Raw genomic sequence first — 20,651 nt, forward strand, 5'->3', positions numbered from 1 at the left:
TTTAAACTGTTTTTACTGTTCATAATATTTCAATTTAAAATTACTTAATGAAATAAAATAAGTAAATCTTTTGTGATTTTACTTGCTTTTAGCCATTCTTTGTCCTTTTGTGGATGGTACATAGATCCTGGGGTAGGAGTAAGGATAACTGAAATATGCAAAGCAAACTTTTTCCTTCATGATTCAAGATCATAACCGTAACATTTAAAAGTAATATGCAACAGAGTAATGATGTCCTGAGATGCTATTGAGATTTTATGGGACTGTCTTTTCAAACATTCTTTTCTGATCTTTTTAAGGTTAATTTTTTCTAGTGCCTTCTTTGATCTGGCCTTGTTTCAAATGCCTTGTTTTTTGATGCCACGAGTAGTATGCCTTCTTATAGCATAATGGTTCTTTTCTTGAGTTACAGTTTTGTTTTATTTCTTTTATTTATTTTTTAAAATAACCAATGTGGATGCTTTCCACAGGTGAAAAGTACACATACACTTACAGAAGAACTTTACCCAGGATAAAACGTAGTTCAAATTAGTCTCATTTTTCTGATAAAGATAGTTAATCATGATCAAGTTGCAATTGATACCTAGTTGGGTTGGGGTAATTGTTTGATTTCTTAGACTTTGCTATTTCCCAGAATATTGAGTTCAAAAGTATTTCTTTCTGTGTCATTTAAATTAGCCGGTATTTCTTAGAAGCTATGGTGTATTTGAAAGCATAAATTGACAGTAATTGGCTTGGCTTTGGAGCTAAAATTGAGTTTTGAACATTATTCTCAAGTGTTTGACTTTTTTGTGATTTTAAAAGTCTTCTTAAAGTTCATAATGTTTTCAGTCATGTTCCCTTTCTTGGGATATATAATTTATACTTGTGAATTTTACTAACAAAGAAAATTAAGAATATGTTTTTACCAGATTTTTTCCTAAACTCTGCATGTTAATTATGTTTGTCCAGATTTCGTCTGGTGAATACATTCAGATGTCTGGTCGTGCTGGAAGGAGAGGAATGGATGACAGAGGAATTGTAATTCTGATGGTAGATGAAAAGATGAGCCCAACAGTTGGAAAGCAGCTACTTAAGGTAACTTCTGGCACTTTACCAAAAATTCCAAAAATATATGTTAGGACTCAGGTTGAAATTAGTTGTGTCAGTTCAGATTCCTTCTATGTAGATGAGCTGATTTACTAAAGTCTGTGGCCTTGGGAAGGTAGAAGATGACTCTTTAACATATTGATAACTTGGGCCTGGTGCTGTGGCGTAGCCGGAAAAACTGCCTTCTGTCGTGCCAGCATCCCATGTGGGTGCTAGTTCAAGTCCCAGCTGCTCCACTTGAAATCTAGCTCCCTGCTAATGGGTTTGGGAAAGCGGCAGAAGATGGCTTAAGTCCTTGGGCTCCTATACCTACAAAGGAGACACAGAAAAGCTCCTGGCTTCTGGCTTTAGACAGCTTACCCTCGGCCTTTGCAGCCATTTGGGAAGTGAGCAGTGGATGGAAGATTCCTCTCTGTCACTCTCTGCAACTCCGACTTTCTAATAAATAAATAAATCTTTTTAAAAAAATTGTATCTTGTATCCTACTTAATAGGTGAAGAGCAGTTCATAGAACTGGACCATGAAGATCCCCAGAGACAGCAGATTTGTTTACTTTACCCTCTTCTTTACCTGCGCCCTTTGCTGCAGGAGTTGCTCTTTTCCTGTCATAGAAGAAGTAGAGCACATGTTGTCAGTGTTCTGGGTAGTCAGCTTCCTCTACCTTCTTCTACCTTTGCAAGTCCAAATAACAATAAACAAATTTAGCAGTCTACCTTTCTAGTTCTCTGCATTGATTATAAATATCCTAACTGTATTTTAAGCCTTATTAAAGTTAGCATTTTACTTTGCTCCCTTAATGTTTGAGTTTGGGGATGGTCTAGGATTTTTATTTTCATTTTGTTTTTTCATATTTTAAAAAAATTTTGACAGGCATAGAAAGAGAGCTCTTCCATCTGCTGTTTCAGTTTCCAAATGCCTGCAACAGACAGGGCCAGGCCAAGACAAAGCCAGGAGCTTAGAACTTAATCCAGGTTTCCACTGTAGGTGTCAGGGACGCAGGAACATGAGCCGTCATCTGCTGCATCCCAGGGTGTCCATTAACTGGAAACTGTTCTCAGAAGTGGAGCCGGGACTTCAAGGCAGGCACTCCAACGTGGAATGCAGGCATCGTAAATGCTGTGCCAAATACCTATCTTTTACTTTTGTTTTGTTTTGAAAAGTTTCTTAAGGAAGTTTGTCCTGCTTTTTTCTTTCTTTTCTGTATTTAGTAAAAATTCATTAAAGAAATCTCTGGAGAAAATTGTTAATGAATTAGGAAACATCGACTAAAAACAAAATTAATTGCAAGCTCATTACTTAAAATGAAGCTCAGAACATTTAGACACATTTAGGTCAATATCTATGCAATAAACTGTGTTCAGCTTCTTCTTGGAAATTACATGGGGAATTTGAGGAACAGTTATATGGGAAACCTGGGTGCTGAAGCAAAAATGGGTAAAGACTGGGGCAGTGGTTAATGCCGTAGTTTAAATGCTGCTTAGGATACGTGCATCCTATATCAGAGTGCCTAGGCTAGAGTCCCTGCTCCTCTTCCAGGTGTCGTTTCCTGCTAATGAGCACCCTGGAAGATAACAGGTGATGGCTCAAGCACCTGGGTCACTGCCACCCATGTGGAAGGCCCAGATAGAGTTCTAGGCTACTGGTTTCAGTGTTGGCTGCTGCAGCCATTTGGAAGGTGGACCAGTGAATGGAAGGAAGATCTCAATTCTCTTTGCCTCTGTCTCTCTGTCTTTCAAAGAGAATTTAATAATAGCGGTGTATATGAGTTAAAAACAAAGCTTATCTGTACATATTCATAGTGATCATATGCTATTTTCTTTTCAGTTTTAAAGAATAACACTTAGAAACCTATTTTTAAGGGTCCATAAAACATTAGTGAATGATGGAAAGCAAATTTACAGGCTAAAAACTTGTATTACTTTTTTTTTTGAATTGTGGCAAATATATATGCATTATTTTTTCTTTGTGCACTATATGTAGAAAGAATGGAATCCATTTGCCAGTTTATAGGAAGTAATATTTTAATGACAGCATCTGAGTCCCTTAATACCGAACTCTTATTCCATTTAATTGATGTTTGAATTTGTTAGCCTATAAGTTTAATGTTATATCATCTTTCATTTCATTTTTAAAATTTTTATTTTTATTTATTTATTTTTTGACAGGCAGAGTGGACAGTGAGAGAGAGAGACAGAGAGAAAGGTCTTCCTTTTGCTGTTGGTTCGCCCTCCAATGGCCGCCGTGGCCGGCTTGCTGCAGCCGGGGCACCACGCTGATCCGATGGCAGGAGCCAGATACTTATCCTGGTCTCCCATGGGGTGCAGGGCCCAAGCACTTGGGCCATCCTCCACTGCACTCCCTGGCCACAGCAGAGAGCTGGCCTGGAAGAGGGACAACCGGGACAGAATCCGGCGCCCCGACTGGGACTAGAACCCGTTGTGCCGGCGCTGCAAGGCAGAGGATTAGCCTAGTGAGCCACGGTGCCGGCCTATTTCATTTTTAAAATAGCATTTTAAATAGTTTTATTGAGTTATTCACATTTCATGCAGTTTACCCATTTCCATGATCTTAAATGTATTCAGTTATCAATTTCGTTAGTTAGTTTTAGGACATTTCATCAGACAAAAAAATAAACTCTGTATCCATTAACTCACTCCTGGTTCCTCCCCAAATCACCCTCACCTCTGCCCCAAGCCCCAGACAACTACCAATATATTTTATATCCCTATCGATTTACCTATTCTGAACATTTCATTTAAATAGACTCACAGTGTGTGGCCTGTTGTGTCTTGCTTTTGTTTTTCTCACTTGGTATGATGTTTTCAAGTTTCATCTGTGTTATAATGTGTCCAGATTTCATTCCTTTGTGTCAATAAGTGATATTCCAATTGTATGAGTCTACCACATTTTGTCTACTCATTCATCAATAGATGGACATTTGGATTGTTCTCTTTTTTGGCTCTTGTGGACTACCGCTGCTATGAACATGTAACTTTTTGTGTGAATATTTTCTTTTGTCTAGGGTATATACCCAGGAGTGGAACTTCTGGGTCATACCATAATTCTATATTTAAACTTTTATGGAACTGCCACACTATATTTCTCAGCAGCTAAGCCATCTTACTTTCCCACCAACAAGATCGTTAGCTGTCTTTCTTGATTTCTAACCATCATAATGTGTATAAAGTGGAGCATTTTGCTTTGAATATTATGTAACTTAACTGATTAGAGGATGTAGTATTTGCTGGTGTATCTATGTTTCTAGACATTTCTTTTATTGAGACTTACAATGTGTTTTCTTCTAGAACGTTTTTTAAGTAGGGTTACTATCATTTAACAAATTACAGGCAAATGGAGCCGCCATTGTGGTACAGTGGGTTAAGCCACCATCTGTGACACCAGCATCTCATACGGGCACTGGTTTGAGTCCTGACTGCTCTACTTCCGATTCAGCTCTCTGCTAATGTGTCTGGGAAAGCAGCAGAGGATGACCCAAGTCCTCTGGCTCCTGTGCCCACGTGGGAGACCTGAAGTTCCTGACTCCTGGCTTTGGCCTGGCCTAGCCCTGAACGTTGTAGCCGTTTGGATAGTGAACTGGCAGATGGAAGATCTTTCTCTCTCTCTCTCTAGCTCTGCCTTTCAAACAAATAAATCTTTGAAAAAAAAAAAAAATTACAGACAAGTTCTTCAATAGCTATAGTAACTAATACTCAGAATTTTCAACATGTCACTAAAGTTAATTATGATAATTACTGGCATTCATTAATAATAATTACGGTTGTTATTCCCATTTTATAAACAGATAAGGCATGTAGAGGTTAAATAGTTTGCCCAGAGTTACATTGCGAAGTGGCAAATCCTACTTTGAACTTAGATAGTTGGACTTCAAAGGCCATACTCCTAACTACCGTGCTGTACTGTTTCTTTGTACTCTTTTAAATAGATTTCTCAACGATTAGCTCAAATTTGATTTGATATGATAGAAGTTTATTCTTTGATACTTTTATTAGAGTACATGAACTAAATCAATGTATTATAATGTCAAATGTATTTTCTTTTTTTTCTTTTTAAGGAAGCTTTAATGATGGAAGTACTCTATTTATTTAAAAGATTTTATTTATTTATTGGAAAGAGTTACAGAGAGGCAGAGAGAGAGAAAGGTCTTCCATCCACTAGTTCACTCTCCAGATGGCTGCAACGGGCAGAGCTGCGCCAGTCCAAAGCCAGGAGCCAGGAACTTCTTCCAGGTCTCTCATGCAGGTGCAGGGGCCCAAGCACTTGGGCCATCTTCTACTGTTTTCCCAGGCCATAGCAGTGTGTGGATTGGAAGTGGAGCAGCTGGGACTCGAACCAGCACCCATTTGGGATGCTGGAACTGCAAGTGGTGGCTTAACCTACTATGCCACAATGCCGGTTCCTATTTTCTTATAAGCAAAAATAATTGATATTCACTCCTAAGTAATAAGTCTTTATTTTAAAGAGTTATTTATTTGAAAGGCAGCATTACAAAGAGAGAGAAAGAGAGACTGAAAAAAAGAGAGAGCATCTATCCACTGGTTCACTCCCCACATGGCCAGGGCTGGGCCAGGTCAGAGCAGGAGCTTCTTCTGGGTCTCCCACATGGATGGAGGGGCCCAAGGACTTGAGCCATCTTCCACTGCTTTTCCAGGCACATTAGCAGGGAGCTGGATGAGAAGTTGAGCAGCTCGGACTCAAAACCAGCACCCATATGGGATGCTGATGCTGCAGATGGTGGCTTAACCTGCTGCACCACAGCGCTAGCCCTAGTAATAAGTATTAAAAGTTATTTTCTCAAGAAAAAATTAAAATACATAACTTCTTCAGAGTCACCTTGTATGTAGACCAGGTAGATATACTTTGTACTTTAGTGTAATTTGGATATGTATGTCATATTTAATAATTTTTCCTTATTTTTGGTTTTAGAAAGATGGCAAATTATGTATTCATATTTATAGTGTTTTTTTCTTTTTTTAAAAAAGATTTATTTATTTATTGAAAGAGTTACACAGAGAGAGAGAGAGAAAGAGAGGTCCTCCATTCACTGGTTCACTCCCCAATTGGCCACAATGGCCAGAGCTGCGCCAATGCGAAGCCAGGAGCTTCCTCTGAGTCTCCACGAGGGTGCAGGGGCCTAAGGACTTGGGCTGTCTTCCACTGCTTTCCCAGGCCATAGCAGAGAGCTAGATTGGAAGTAGAGCAGCTGGGACTCAAACTGGCGCTCATGTGGGATGCTAACACTGGAGGCAGCCACTTTACCTGCTGTGCCACAGCGCCGGCTCCTATAGTGTTTTTCTGTATGTCAGTATTTGCACACATATTTATGTATTTGAGCATTACATAATTTTGAGTGCAAAATATTTTAGTATTTTCCTTCTCTGTTTTGACTTGACTGATTTTTTTTATTTTTATATTTAAGATACATTTATTTATTTGAAAGGCAGAGTGACAGAGAGGAGAGACAGAAAGCTTCCCTCTGCTGATTCACTCCCCAAATGGCTGTAATGATCAAGGGCTGGGCAAGTCTAAACCAGAAGTGGGTGACAGGGACCCAAATACTTAGGCTGTCTTTTGCTGATTCCCCAGAGGCATTAGCAGGGCGCTAGATCAGAAGCAGAGCAGCCAGGATTCTAACTAGCACTCTGATATGGGATGCTGCAGTCACAGGTAGGTGCTTAAGCCACAGAACCATGGCTGCGACTCCTAATTGTATTAAAGATTTATTTATTTGCTCATTGGAAAGGCAGAATGAGATAGAGAGAGATCTTTGACCCAGTAGCTCACTTCCCAAATGACTGCAGCAGCTGAACCTTGGCAAGGCCAAAGCAGAAGCCAGGAACGTCATCCAGTTCTCACACGTGGGTAATGGGATCAAACACTTTGATCATTTTCTACTGCCTTCCCAGGTGCATTAGAGGGGTGCTAGATGGAAATTAGAATAGCCAGGATAAGTCCCTGGCTCCTGCTATCGGATCAGTGCGGCGCGCCGGCCACAGTAGCCATTAGAGGGTGAACCAACTGCAAAGGAAGACCTTTCTCTCTGTCTCTCTCTCTTTCACTGTCAACTCTGCCTGTCAAAAAAAAAAAAAAAAAAAAAAAAAAAAGATGAGCTACTTTTAGGCTGGCGCAGTGGCTCAATAGGCTAATCCTCTGCCTTGCGGCACCGGCACAACCAGGTTCTAGTCTTGGTCGGGGTGCCGGATTCTGTCCCGGTTGCCCCTCTTCCAGGCCAGCTCTCTGCTATGGCCTGGGAGTGCAGTGGTGGATGGCCCAAGTGCTTGGGCCCTGCACCCCATGGGAAACCAGGAGAAGCCTGGCTCCTGGCTTCGGATCAGCGCGGTGCACCGGCCACGGTGGCCATTGGAGGGTGAACCAACGGCAAAGGAAGACTTTTCTCTCTCTTTCTCTCTCACTGTCCACTCTGCCTGTCAAAAAAAAAAGAATATAAAATAGCCAGGACTTGAACCAGCACTCCTACATGGGATGTTAGAATTGCAAGAAGCACCTTAACTTGCTGTGCTACTGCACTGGCCCCTCGGTCATCTAGTTTTTAAAAGGAATTATAGAAACCTACAGAACTTTTTCAGTCCTGCTATTGTAGCAATAACCTGTACTTTTTGTTTATCTTTAATGGATTACTTTAATGCATTATTCTTAAATTATAAGAATTTTTACTTATGTCAGCTGAAACAGAATTTGACATAGGTTTGTTCTTTTAAGATGTTCTTAGTGTGCTTGATATGAGCTTCTATATATATATGCTTTATATATTTATATGTTTATATCACTCATTTTTTTAAAATTTATTTTTTAAGGAATACAAATTTCATAAGTACAACTTTAAGAATATAGTTATTTCCACCATACCCTCCCTCCCACCCACACTCCCACTCCTCTTTTTCCTCTCTCTCCTATTCCCAGTCCCATTCTCCATGAAGATTCATTTTCTTTTCTTTTTTATTTTGATTTATCTTACTTATTTGAAAGACAGAGAGGTAGAGCTAGAGAGAGAGAGGTCTTCCAACCGCTGGTTCACTCCTGAGATGGTCACATCGGCTGGAGCTGCACCAATATGAAACCAGAAGCCAGGAGCTTCTTCCAGGTCTCCCATAATTTCTTTATCGAGTCTTTGGTTGACGGGTATTTAGGTTGATTCCATGTCTTAGCTATTGTCAGTTGAGCTGCAGTAAACATGGAGGTGCAGGTAACTCTTTTGTTTACTAATTTCATTTCCCTTGGATAAATTCCCAGGAGTGGATTGGCTGGGTCATATGATAGGTCTATATTCAGATTTCTGAGGTATTTCCATACTGTCTTCCGTAGTGGCTTTACCAGTTTACATTCCCACCAACAGTGGACTTGGCTACCTTTTTCCCTACATCCTCATCAGCATTTGTTGTTTGTTGATTTCTGTATGAAAGCCATTCTAATCGGGGTGAGGTGAAACCTTATTGTGGTTTTGATTTGCATTTCCCTGACAGCTAGTGATCCTGAACATTTTTTCATGTATCTGTTGACCATTTGGATTTCCTCTTTTGAAAAATGTCTGTTTAAGTCCTTTGCCAATTTCTTCACTGGGTTGTTTGTTTTGTTGTTGCAGAGTTTCTTGATCTATTTGTATATTCTGGTTATTAATTCTTTATCAGTTGCATAGTTTGCAAATAATTTCTCCCATTTTGTTGGTTGCCGCTTCAGTTTCCTGAGTGTTTCTTTTGCCATACAGAAACTTGTCAATTTGATGTAATCCCATTTGTTAATATTGGCATTGACTGCCTGTGTCTCTGGGGTCTTTTCCAAGAACTCTGCCTGTGCCAGTGTCTTGCAGGGTTTCCCCAATGTTGCCTAATAATTTGATGGTATTGGGTCATAGATTTAGATCTTTTTTTTCTTTTTAATTTTTTAACAGGCAGAGTGGACAGTGAGAGAGAGAGACAGACAGAAAGGTCTTCCTTTTGCTGTTGGTTCACCCTCCAATGGCTGCCGTGGCCAGCTTGCTGCAGCCGGGGCACCACGCTGATCCGATGGCAGGAGCCAGATACTTATCCTGGTCTCCCATGGGGTGCAGGGCCCAAGCACTTGGGCCATCCACCACTGCACTCCCTGGCCACAGCAGAGAGCTGGCCTGGAAGAGGGGCAACCGGGACAGAATCCAGTGCCCCGACCGGGACTAGAACCCGTTGTGCCGGCGCCGCAAGGCGGAGGATTAGCCTAGTGAGCCGCAGCGCTGGCATAGATTTAGATCTTTAATCCATGTTGCGTGGATTTTTGTGTAAGGTGTAAGGTAGGGGTCTTGCTTCATACTTCTGAATGTGGAAATCCAGTTTTCCCAGCACCATTTGTTGAATAGACTGTCCTTGCTCCAGGGATTGGTTTTATTAGCTCCTTGGTCAAATGTAAGTTGGTTGTAGATGTTTGCATTTATTTCTGTCAGGAGCTCCCAGCCCCTGTTAATTCACCTCACCAGAATCAGGAGTCTCCATTCAGCTAGTTGCTCGATGCAGACACAAGGTGGCGCAGCTGTTACTTAGGTCCAAAATGGTGCCTGCTCTGTTGATTTGTTACAGAACACGGTTATAAAGGGGTCTGGGAGAGAGAAACATGTCCCTCCTTTTTTTTTTTTTTCCCTCCTCTAGTTTTCTTATCTGCTACTGGGCTCTAAGCTCGGTTCCCTCTAGGTTCTGCCTGCAGCTTTAGCGCCAGCGGCTTGGGCTGTTGCGATCTGGTCTCACCTCACTTTCCAATGCTGGAACATAGGCTGTCGGAGACTGTAAATCTGAGTTGTGGGAGTCCACGCCCTCCACGTAGGTCCACTGTGTCCCTCTAATTTGCGTAGAGTTTCCTCTGCTATTTTCTCTCTAACGCTTCCCTGAGACGGCACTCTCTCCACTTTTTTTAAATTATCTTCTATACTAGAGCAGTAAGCTCCCTCCCTACTCCATCATCTTGGAACTCACACTGTATCATTCATTCATTATAATGTTTGTTCAAATGAAAAGAGTCGTTAGGAAAGTATGTGATTAACATCCTTCCAGAAAGACTGGTGAATCTATCTTTTCTTTAGCAGTGAAGAGATATTTAATATTCCACTAGCATAACCTTAAGAAATATGTTTTCCAGTATAGTACATAGATAGTCAAAAGAATATATAAATATCACAGTACTTTGAGTAGATATCATTATTGGTTTTCCAATATAAAGCTAATTCTGTAGTTTATAAAGTGATAAAATTAACTGGTTTCTTGCAGTAGTACATTAATTGTTCTTTCTAGTAGTGTGGTGCTCTGGTCACTGGTATGTTCTGTTCAATAATGAACCAGATTAAGGATAATGAAAATTAAATTACGGGCTAGTGCTGTGGCACAGTAGATTAAGTTGCTGCCTGCAACTCCGGCATCCCTCATGGGTGCTGGTGCAAGTCCCAGCTGCTACACTTCCAATCTAGCTTCCTTCTGATATGATGGGGAAAGCAGCATACGATGGCTCAAGTGCCATCCCACCCATGTGGGAAACCCAAAGGATGCTTCTGGCTCCTGGATTTGGTATGGCCTAGCTCTTGTTGCTGCAGCCATCTAGGGAAAGAACCAGAGGATGGATGACCCCTGTCTGTCTCTGTCTCTCTCTGTGTCTCTCTCTCTCTCAGTGTTTCAAATAAATAAATCTTTTGAAAAAAAAAAATAATTTGAAGGGAATATCTTTCAGAAGAATATCCTTATTTCTCAAAATTAATGAGTTAAGAGGCCTTTTTTTGAGAATTGAGTAGACCCCATATTTCTGTGTTTCTTTATTTCTAGCTTTATGGTTCATAATGCAAAAAATATTTAAACTGACAGTTTTTAAAACTACTGATCTCATTAAATCATGCATTCCAGCATGTAAGGAGTTATATTAGAATTTACAGAAAATTTCAAAAGCTAATTTAAAAATTGATTTGTTTGGCTCTTTTGATCTTAATTTTTTTTTTTTAAGAACTTGACCGCTAAGAGAATTTTTCAAAGTTTACCAAGACATATTCAAAGTTTGCATACAATCTTTACTTATCATTGGTTGCCTATTTTGTTCTAGTTGAATTTTAGGTGACCCTTTTATTAGGCTTTTTTTTTTAACATTTATTTATTTATTTGAAATTCAGAGTTACAGAGAGAGCAAAATCTTCTATCTGCTGGTTCATTTTCCAAATGGCCACAACAACCAGAGCTGACCCTATCTGAAGCCAGGGGTCAGGAGCTTCTGGATCTCCCACGTGGGTACAGGGTCCCAAGTACTTGGGCCATTTTCTGCTGCTTTCCCATGCACATTAGTAGGGCACTGGATCAGAAGTGGAGCAGCCAGGACTCAAAGCAGTGCCCATGTGCTAATGTCGCAGGTGGTGGCTTAACCCACTGTGCCATAATGCTGGCCCCATTTGCCTGTAATTTTTTAAATACTTGAAAAAAGTTCTAGAGGAAAACGTTGTAAGTTTCGATAAAAGAAATGTCTAGAAACACAGATACAACAGCAAAGGGCCAACTTGTTACAAATGTGAATTGAAGATTTAGTACATTTGATCTTATGCAAAAGACTGACAGTGGAAGATACAGTTTTTTTTTTTTTAAGATTTATTTATTGAATTTATTTATTTGAAAGATTTAGAGAAGGAGAGGCAAAGAGAGAAGTCTTCCATCTGAAGTTTCACTCCCTAATTGGTTGCAATGGCCGGAGCTGCACTGATCCGAAGCCAGGAGCCAGGAGCTTCCTCTGCGTCTCCCAGGCAGGTGCAGGGGCCCAAGAACTTGGGCCTTCTGCTGCTTTCCCAGGCTATATTAGAGAGCTGGATTGGAGGAGGAGCAGCTGGAACTCTAATCAGTGCCCATATGGGATGCTGGCACTGCAGGCAGTGGCTTTACCCACTATGCCACAGCACTGTCCCTGAAGATAGAGTTTTCAAAGTATTTAGTACAGGGGCCAACGCTGTGGCACAGTAGGTTAAAGTCCCAGTCTATAGTGCTGGCATCCCTCATGGGCACTGGTTCCAGTCCTGGATGTTCCACTTCTGATACAGCTCTCTGGTATGGCCTGAGAAAGCAGTAGAAGATGGTCCAAGTCCTTGGACTGCACCCATGTGGGAGACCTGGAGGAAGCTCCTGGCTCCTGGCTTCAGATTGGCACAGCTCCAGTTGTTGCGGCCATCAGGGGAGTGAACTAGCAGATGGAAGACTCTCTCTGTCTCTCTGCCTCTCAAATACATAAATAAATCTTTAAAAAAGAAAGTATTTAGTACTATGATTGGTATATGCTAAGTCCTCAGGTGACTGTTTTTAAACTTGAAGAGTCTATTTACATATATGCATAAAATAGAAAGTGAAAACATATGGCTCAGTGCTAGAATATGAGTTAAGGGAAATTTGAAGTGACTGTACTAGATGATTGTGGTTTAAGGCTTTATGGAAGAAATATACACAGAGATAGAAGGAGAGGCAGAGAGAGAGAGGTCTTCCATCCGATGGTTTACTCCCTAATTGGCTGCAATAGCCGGAGCTGCACTGATCCAAAGCCAGGAGCCAGGAGTTTCTTCTAGGTCTCCCACGCAGGTGCAGGGGCCCAAGGACTTGGGCCATCTTCTACTGCTTTCCCAGGCCGTAGCAGGGAGCGGATAGGAAGCGGAGCGGCTGGGTCTCAAACCAGCACCCATATGGGATGCTGGTGCTTCAGGCCAGGATGTTAACCCACTGCGCCACAGCGCCAGCCCCATAAGAACTAATTTAAGATGTATTAACTGATTGAAAGGAAGGGATAAAGCATAAGAAAGAAACAACTCAAATTGGGACTTCAAATGAGTGATTCACTAACCTGTAGGAGAGTGAAAGTTCCGCAAGGACAAGGAAGAGCAAGAGAGATTTTATTTTAGATAGTATAACCATATTATTTATCATCCAAGTTAGGATACCATGAGTGAAAGAGAGTGCTATTTTTAATTATACTAGTGTAACAGCTGTGAGCTGAAAGTATCCTGGTCTAATGTGGATAGAATGTCTAAATGTCGTGTTGAGTTTCAGGTGACAGAGATTTAAAAAGGTGTATTGCACAGCAGTTGGAATTAAAGGGGTACAGTTTTTGGGTGGAAACAAACATTTGCTTTATTGAAGACCCAGATTTCTTGAAGGAAATAATAATAGAAATGGAGGATAGTAGAAAATTAAAGGCTTGGTCTGTTGGCAGATTATTTCTCTGGTCTTCAAGAATCTGGTTTTCATACTAACTTCACCTCTCTTGGTACTGTTTTAAAGGAAAGCTGAAACAAATCAAGGTTTTAGAAACCGAGTGTCCCTCTTAGAGCAGGTGACTCTTTATGTGTTTGAGAGTATCTTCATCTGAGACTCAGATGAAAGCTCTACTCCTTTCCTCACAAAATCTTAACCTGCATACATTAAAAATTCTGAATTTTATATGTTTAGTCTGTGGATCTCAATTTACTATCCTCTGAGTACTCTTAGATTATTTGTGTATCTTCCTTTCCTATTTATAAATGTGTTCTCTATGTAGTGATGCTTCACTTATAAACACTTCACCGTGCTTCTTCCAAGAGTTTGGTCATTCCAAATACATAACAATTTTCATACTTAGCAGAATATTTGCATTAAGAAAAGAACCTTTGATCAAACATTGCTGAAAGAAAAGTTTCGATGTCAAGGAAGTATTTTGTATACAAACTTCATTGTGAATTTGGGTCACACTATTCTAGAATAACATGTATTTTTACAAAGAAATATAATATCTAGTCATTTCTAGTCATTTTCCTTTGGTTATAGCCACAGTTACAGGACAAAAGAGAATTTTCTTTCTTTCTTTCTTTCTTTCTTTCTTTCTTTCTTTCTTTCTTTCTTTCTTTCTTTCTTTCTTTCTTTCTTTCTTTCTTTTTTAATGATTTATTTACTTATTTGAAAGAGTTACACAGAGAGAGGAGAGGCAGAGAGAGAGAGGTCGTCCATCCACTGGTTCACTCCCCAGTTAGCTGCAATGGCTGGAGCTACACTGATCCAAAGCCAGGAGCCAGGAGCTTCTTCTGGTCTCCCACTTGGGTGCAGGGGCCCAAGGACTTAGGCAAAGCAGTAGAAGATAGTAGAGAGCTGGATTGGAAGTAGAGTATCCAAGATTTGAACTGGTGCCCATATGGGATGCTGGCACTGCAGGCGGTGGCTTTACCTGCTGTGCCATAGCACTGGCCTCAGGAATTTTCAAAGTACAGCTAAAGAGTAGTCCATAGGGGCCAGCATTGTGGTGTCACTGGCATCCCATTTTGACTACCGGGATGGAGTCCCAGCTGCTTAACTTCCTATCTAGTTTCCTACTAATGGCCTGGGAAAAGCAGCAGAAGATGGCCCAAGGATGCAGATCCCAGCCACCCACCTGGGAAACCTTCGTAAGGCTCCTGGCTCTTGGCTTCTCCTGCCTCAGCTCTGGCTGCTGTTCACCTGGAGAGTGAACCATAGGTGGAAGATTTCTCTCTCTCGGTCTCTCGCTCCCTCTCTGTAACTCTTTCAAATAAATAAATATATCTTTTAAAAGAGTGGTCTTTAAATTTGGGAAAATTTAATAGCAGTTTTAGATCATCACAAGGAGCTTAGAATTTCAAGTTACTAATTTTAATCTGAGCATCATTCTGAAATAAATGTTTGTACTCTTATCAGAACAGGCTAGGTTGTATATTAAAAAACTCAAATCTCAGTAAGTTAAAGGTTTGATTCTTTTACTTCTGTTCATCTTTATTGCTTAGAAATCTGACCTGATAGAGCAGCCACCGTCCTGAACATTTTTAATCACTTTTGAAAGGGAAAAATAGGATGTCACAATTAAAACCTAGCTAGGAAGTGACATGTCACTTCTCTCCACTTAATTGGTCTTACCCACTCAGGTAGATGGTGGGATTGAGACAGAAAAGCAATCCTCTCATATGCTTGGAAGCAGAAGATGTGCTTGGCAAGCTATTTTAACTACTGTTACACTAGTGATTTGTGTTCCGCTTCACTTAAAGATCAAGTATTTTATCATTTTGTATTGGTCAACTAAAAGAATTAGTACATAAAGACTTAAGTATCATAGCAGGTTAAAAATATTTGTAAATTTATTTGAAAGACCAACAAATTTGACATTTTTTTCTTTCTTAGGGCTCAGCTGATCCTTTAAATAGTGCTTTCCATTTGACCTACAACATGGTTTTGAACTTACTGCGTGTGGAAGAAATTAATCCAGAGTACATGTTGGAAAAATCCTTCTACCAGTTTCAACATTATAGGGCAATTCCAGGAGTGGTAGAGAGTAAGTATAAAGTTATCATAGCAACCTATTTTACTAGGAGACTAAATAGAAAACTGACTGCATTATTGGCTGCTTTGGTCATTGTTTTTTTCTTGTGTGCCAAATTTTGCCCCTTACATTAAGGAATACAGAATTGTATTCAGGTCATTGTGACTGGACATTTCAAAGTGAAGGTAAGAAAAGTCTGGAAGGACACTTTTCTATAATTGCTTAAAACTTACTATTATTTTAGACATATATATCACATAACTCATGTAACTGAGTTTATATGTTTAATATAACCTAAAAACCTAGTATATTAATTTTTTTAAGATTTATTCATTTATTTGAAAGAGTTACACAGAGAAAGAAGGAGAGGCAGAGAGAGAGAGAGAGAGAGAAAGAAAGAAGTCTTCTGTCTGCTGGTTCACTCCCCAGTTGGCCGCAACAACCAGAGCTGTGCGAATTTGAAGCCAGGAGCCAGGAGTTTCTTCTGGATCTCCTATGCGGATGCAGGGGCCCAAGGATTTGGACCATCTTCTATTTTCCCAAGACACAGCAGAGAGCTGGATTGGAAGTTAAGTAGCCGAGACTCAAACCAGTGCCCAAATGGGATGCCGGCACTGCCAGTGGAGGCTTTATCCACTATGCCGCAGTGCTGGGCCCCAAACCTAATATATTAAAATTTGACCTGTATGAGGCTTGTGTGTATTAGTCTTATTTATTTATTTGATAGGTAGAATTACAGAGAGAAGGAGAGAGAGTCTTCCATTGCTAGTTCATTCCACAAATGGCCACAACGGCCAGAGCTAGGACCATCTGGAGCCAGGAGCTTCTTCTGGGTCTCCCACATGGGTATAGAGGCCCAAGCACTTGGGCCATCTTCCAATGTTTTCACAGGCCATAAGCAGAGAGCTGGGTCAGAAAAGAAGCAACTGGAACACAAACCAGTGCCCGCACGGAATGCCAGCACTGCAGGCAGAGGCTTAGCCTACTATACCACAGCACTAGCTTTATGTCTATTAGTCTTAGCCTTTCGCTGTTTCTTAGTACAGAAGGCTGTCATAGCATAAACTGATGTATGATTAAGGTAATATAATGCTTTCATTGGATTTGAGTCCAACTTTTTAAGAATTTCCAGTTTGTATTTTCTTTTTTAAAGATTTATTTATTTATTTGAAAGAGTTACACGGAGAGAGGAGGAGAGGCAGAGAGATAACGGATCTTCCATCGCTTAGAAGAATGAAAAAGGCTGAGATGGTCTAAGCAAGTTAAGTCTCTCTCTCTCAAAAAAATGAGGGCATAAAGACGTTAAAGTCAGTATCTTAAGATTACATGTTTGAAATAGTAGCAGAATTCATATTTGAAGCTTGAACTGCTATTAAGCAGTGCTGTTTTTATTAAAGCATGGTTCATACTTTTTTTTTAAATTAAGATTTATTTATTTATTTGAAAGAGTTATAGAGGCAGAGACAGATCTTCATCTGCTGGTTTACATCCCAGAGGGTCCCAACAGCCAGGGCTGAATCAGGGCAAAGCCAGGAGCCAGGAGCTTCACCCAAGTCTCCAACGTGGGTAGCAGGAACCCAAGAACTTGGGCCATCTCCCACTGCTTTTCCCAGCCATATAGCAGGGAGCTGGATCAGAAGTAGAGCAGCCAGGACTTGAACCAGTGCATATATAGGATGCCTGCAAATCAGGCAGCAGCTCCACCTGCTAAGCCAGTACACCAGCTGCAATCATTTTTTTAATAGGTGATAAGAATAGATGTAGTAACTTATCATTAATTTTAAAGAAAGACCATGAGAGACTGATTAGTTTCAAGACTAACATTTACTTAAATTTACACAGTTGTTGAAGTGCCTTTTAAAATCAATGGCAAATGTAGAATTTCAAATCATATTTTATTATAAAAGTGCTTAATGCCATTTGTGCCTAGTTGATAAACTGTGGTCTTAGAGAAGAGATAGGAAAGTATGATTCTATTTTGGAGAACTAGATTTTTTTTTTTTTGAGAGGCAGAGTTACATAGAGAGAGAGAGAGAGAGAGAGAGAGAGAGATCTTGCATTCACTGATTCACTCCACAAATGTCTGCAATGGCAAGGGCTGTTGCAGGCCAAAACCAGGAGCCAGGAACTCCATCCATGTCTCCCATGTGAGCAGCAGGTCCTAGGTACTGTGACCATCTTCAGTTGCTTTCCCAGGTGCATTAGCAGGAAGCTGGATTAGGAGGTCGAACAGTTGGGACTCAAACCCCCGCTCATATGAGAATGAGCATCATATGTGGCAGCTTAACCTGCTTCACCACAAAGCTGGGCCTGAGAACTGTGTTTTTTGTTTGTTTCTTTTTGTTTTGTTTTTGACAGGCAGAGTGGACAGTGAGAGACAGAGAGACAGAGAGAAAGGTCTTCCTTTTGCCATTGGTTCACCCTCCAATGGCCTCCATGGCTGGCGCGCTGCGGCTGGCGCACCGCGCTGATCCAAAGGCAGGAGCCAGGTGCTTCTCCTGGTCTCCCATGGAGTGCAGGGCCCAAGTACTTGGGCCATCCTCCACTGCCCTCCCTGGCCACAGCAGAGAGCTGGCCTGGAAGAGGGGCAACCGGGACAGAATCCGGCACCCTGACCGGAACTAGAACCCGGTGTGCCGGCGCCGCTAGGTGGAGGAATAGCCTAGTGAGCCGCGGCGCTGGCCAGAACTATGTTTTTAAAAGATCTATAAATCTCTCCTTCTCCTACCAAGAATTGTATAATAACAAACAAAATGAATTTTTGGGGGGATTTGAATTAAGAAGGTATTGAAGGCCGGCGCCGCGGCTCACTAGGCTAATCCTCCGCCTTGTGGCGCCGGCACACCAGGTTCTAGTCCCGGTCAGGGCACCGGATTCTGTCGCGGTTGCCCCTCTTCCAGGCCAGCTCCCTGCTGTGGCCAGGGAGGGCAGTGGAGGATGGCCCAAGTGCTTGGGCCCTGCACCCCATGGGAGACCAGGAGAAGCACCTGGCTCATGGCTTCAGATTGGCACAGCGCGTCAGCTGTGGCGGCCATTTGGGGGGTGAATCAATGGAAGGAAAACCTTTCTCTCTGTCTCTCTCTCACTGTCCACTCTGCCTGTCAAAAAAAAAAAAAAAAAAAAGGTATTTAACACTGATTAGTACTAAAGAAGGAAAATAATTCATTTTACCTCATATCATAGAAATTTCAGATGCCAACATTGAAGCAGGTATATGGTTACAAGCTAGTTTAATAATTAAAAGAATTAGTCTTTAAAATGCTCCTCTTTGTCAGTTAGCACTCAGTCATGCATGAGTAGGATTACACATACACACATACCCAGCAGTCAGACTGGTTTGGAGACTGAATAACCAGGAGAAAGCAGAGTTGCATATTGATACACCTACCTTTGTTTTTGTTCTGTTTTATTTTTCTCTTTATGTATTCTGACAATTTTTAAGCTTATGTTGATTTTTAAGCTTATATTATTAGTTTGTACTTACATAGGAAATATTCCAGGTGCTATGGGAGACAGAGGGAGGTATTTTCTTATTTAAAGTCCTTTCCTCACTTTTAGCTGGGATCAGATTGTTATGATATGGCTTTGACCAAGACTCTGCTCCCATCCCCAAAACTTCAACATTATCTCCTTTTCTCCATCTGTATCCTCTCTCTCCTCAAACCTCAGGTTTTTTTTTTCCAGTATAGTTCTGACTTGCTTTTTAAAAAGATTACAGGCAACATAATCTCTGTTCCCTGCTGTTGCCTCCATACTCTTGTATCTTCTTGCAGTTGAGTTATTCCTACATGTCTCTACCTCTGTTTTGAAAGGAGCAAGACCTGTTTTTCTAGGGTTGTGAAATTTGGAGGGATAATACTTCCTTTTATTATTGATACTACTAGAACCTTTTCAAGAGACTTGGTATTGTTTTTACAACCTTAAATACAACAACATTAAAATGTAGATTATTATCCTTGGAAGCCTAGTATTAATCTTTGTTTTACAATACCATGCTGTATTATAACAAAGCTGCATGGTTTGTGTACATGAGATGTTTTCCATTTTGATTTACTGAATCTGCAGTAGATTTTTCAGTGAGCCTTAAGAGCATAACTTCTGGGACTTCATTTCTGAAAAGGAAAAGTCTTAATTTTAATCTTTTTATGCAGTTTTATAAATAGGTGATGCCATGATTAATAACACTAACTGTGGAGTTAGACATAGGTTTGAAACAATACTTAGTTTATTCTTTTATGAAATTGGGAAAATATCCGATTCATCCAGTCTATAAGAACTAAATGAGATAACTTATTTTAAATATGTAGTAGTTGCTTCCTATAATTACTGATAGTATTGCCTAGATCAGTAAAGCAATTTGCATTTAAGTCTGTTGAGAAATGTGCACCGTTTTGGGAGTGACAGTTGTTTCCCCGTACTTACAGATCTGTTTCATGTTATGTAATATAAATATATCTTTGTAATCATCACCCCTTTTACCCCTCAAAAGGAAGAAATTGATTGCAGTCTGTCTTAAGAGTTTATGGGTATCTTAGATGAGATGGTATTTCTTAAAATACCAGGACTCTCCTATAGAAGTGCCCATGGGTCTTGTCTTTTGCACTGCAGTTAAACCACTTATACTGAAGTTCCTCTACTGCCTGATTGTGGTACAGCGCCTTATCCGTAGTTTCAGTTACCCGTGACCAATTATGACAAAAAATATTGAATGAAAATCTCCAGAAATGAAAAATTCATAAACTATACACAATTCTAAGTAGTATGATGAAATCTCTTTCCATGTCTGTTTCATCCAGCCTGGGACGGGGATCATCTCTATGTCCAGCTTATCACTTCTGTACGTGCTATTTGCCAACCCATCCATTACTCACTCAGTCACTTGGTTACCAGATTGATTGTCATCATAGTGCTTGTATTCAAGGATTCCTTATTTTACCTAATAACAGCTCCAAAGTACAAGAATAGTGATGCTGGCAATTTAGATATGCCAAAGAGAAGCCATAGAGTGCTTTTTTAAGTGTCATCTAGCTTCTGTTGCAGATTGTTTATTGTTCTATTTTATTGTCATTGTTATCTCTTATTGTGGTTCATTTATAAATTAAATATTATGGGTATGTGTATAAAGGAGAAATTGAGTGTACTTTGAAAAGTTCATGGAATTAAATTAAAAGATGATTTTAGGAACAAATATTTGGCCTAGTGATTAAGACATCAGTTAGGATACCTGTGTCCCAAATTTTAGTTCCTGGGTTTGATACCCAGCT

At 40.4% G+C, this 20,651-nt stretch overlaps 1 protein-coding gene across 1 annotated transcript in view; it reads left to right on the plus strand.

The window, feature by feature from the left end:
• MTREX (Mtr4 exosome RNA helicase) overlaps nucleotides 1-20,651 on the plus strand; it is a 100,932-nt gene that overhangs the window by 35,794 nt on the left and 44,487 nt on the right. Inside the window, exons 15-16 of the mRNA XM_002714036.5 lie at nucleotides 952-1,077; nucleotides 15,249-15,399. Coding sequence (XP_002714082.1) covers nucleotides 952-1,077; nucleotides 15,249-15,399 — 277 coding nt within the window. The remainder of the gene's footprint in view (nucleotides 1-951; nucleotides 1,078-15,248; nucleotides 15,400-20,651) is intronic.

Source organism: Oryctolagus cuniculus, chromosome 14, assembly GCF_964237555.1.
Source record: "Oryctolagus cuniculus chromosome 14, mOryCun1.1, whole genome shotgun sequence".
In the NCBI taxonomy this organism is placed as follows: Eukaryota; Metazoa; Chordata; class Mammalia; order Lagomorpha; family Leporidae; genus Oryctolagus; species Oryctolagus cuniculus.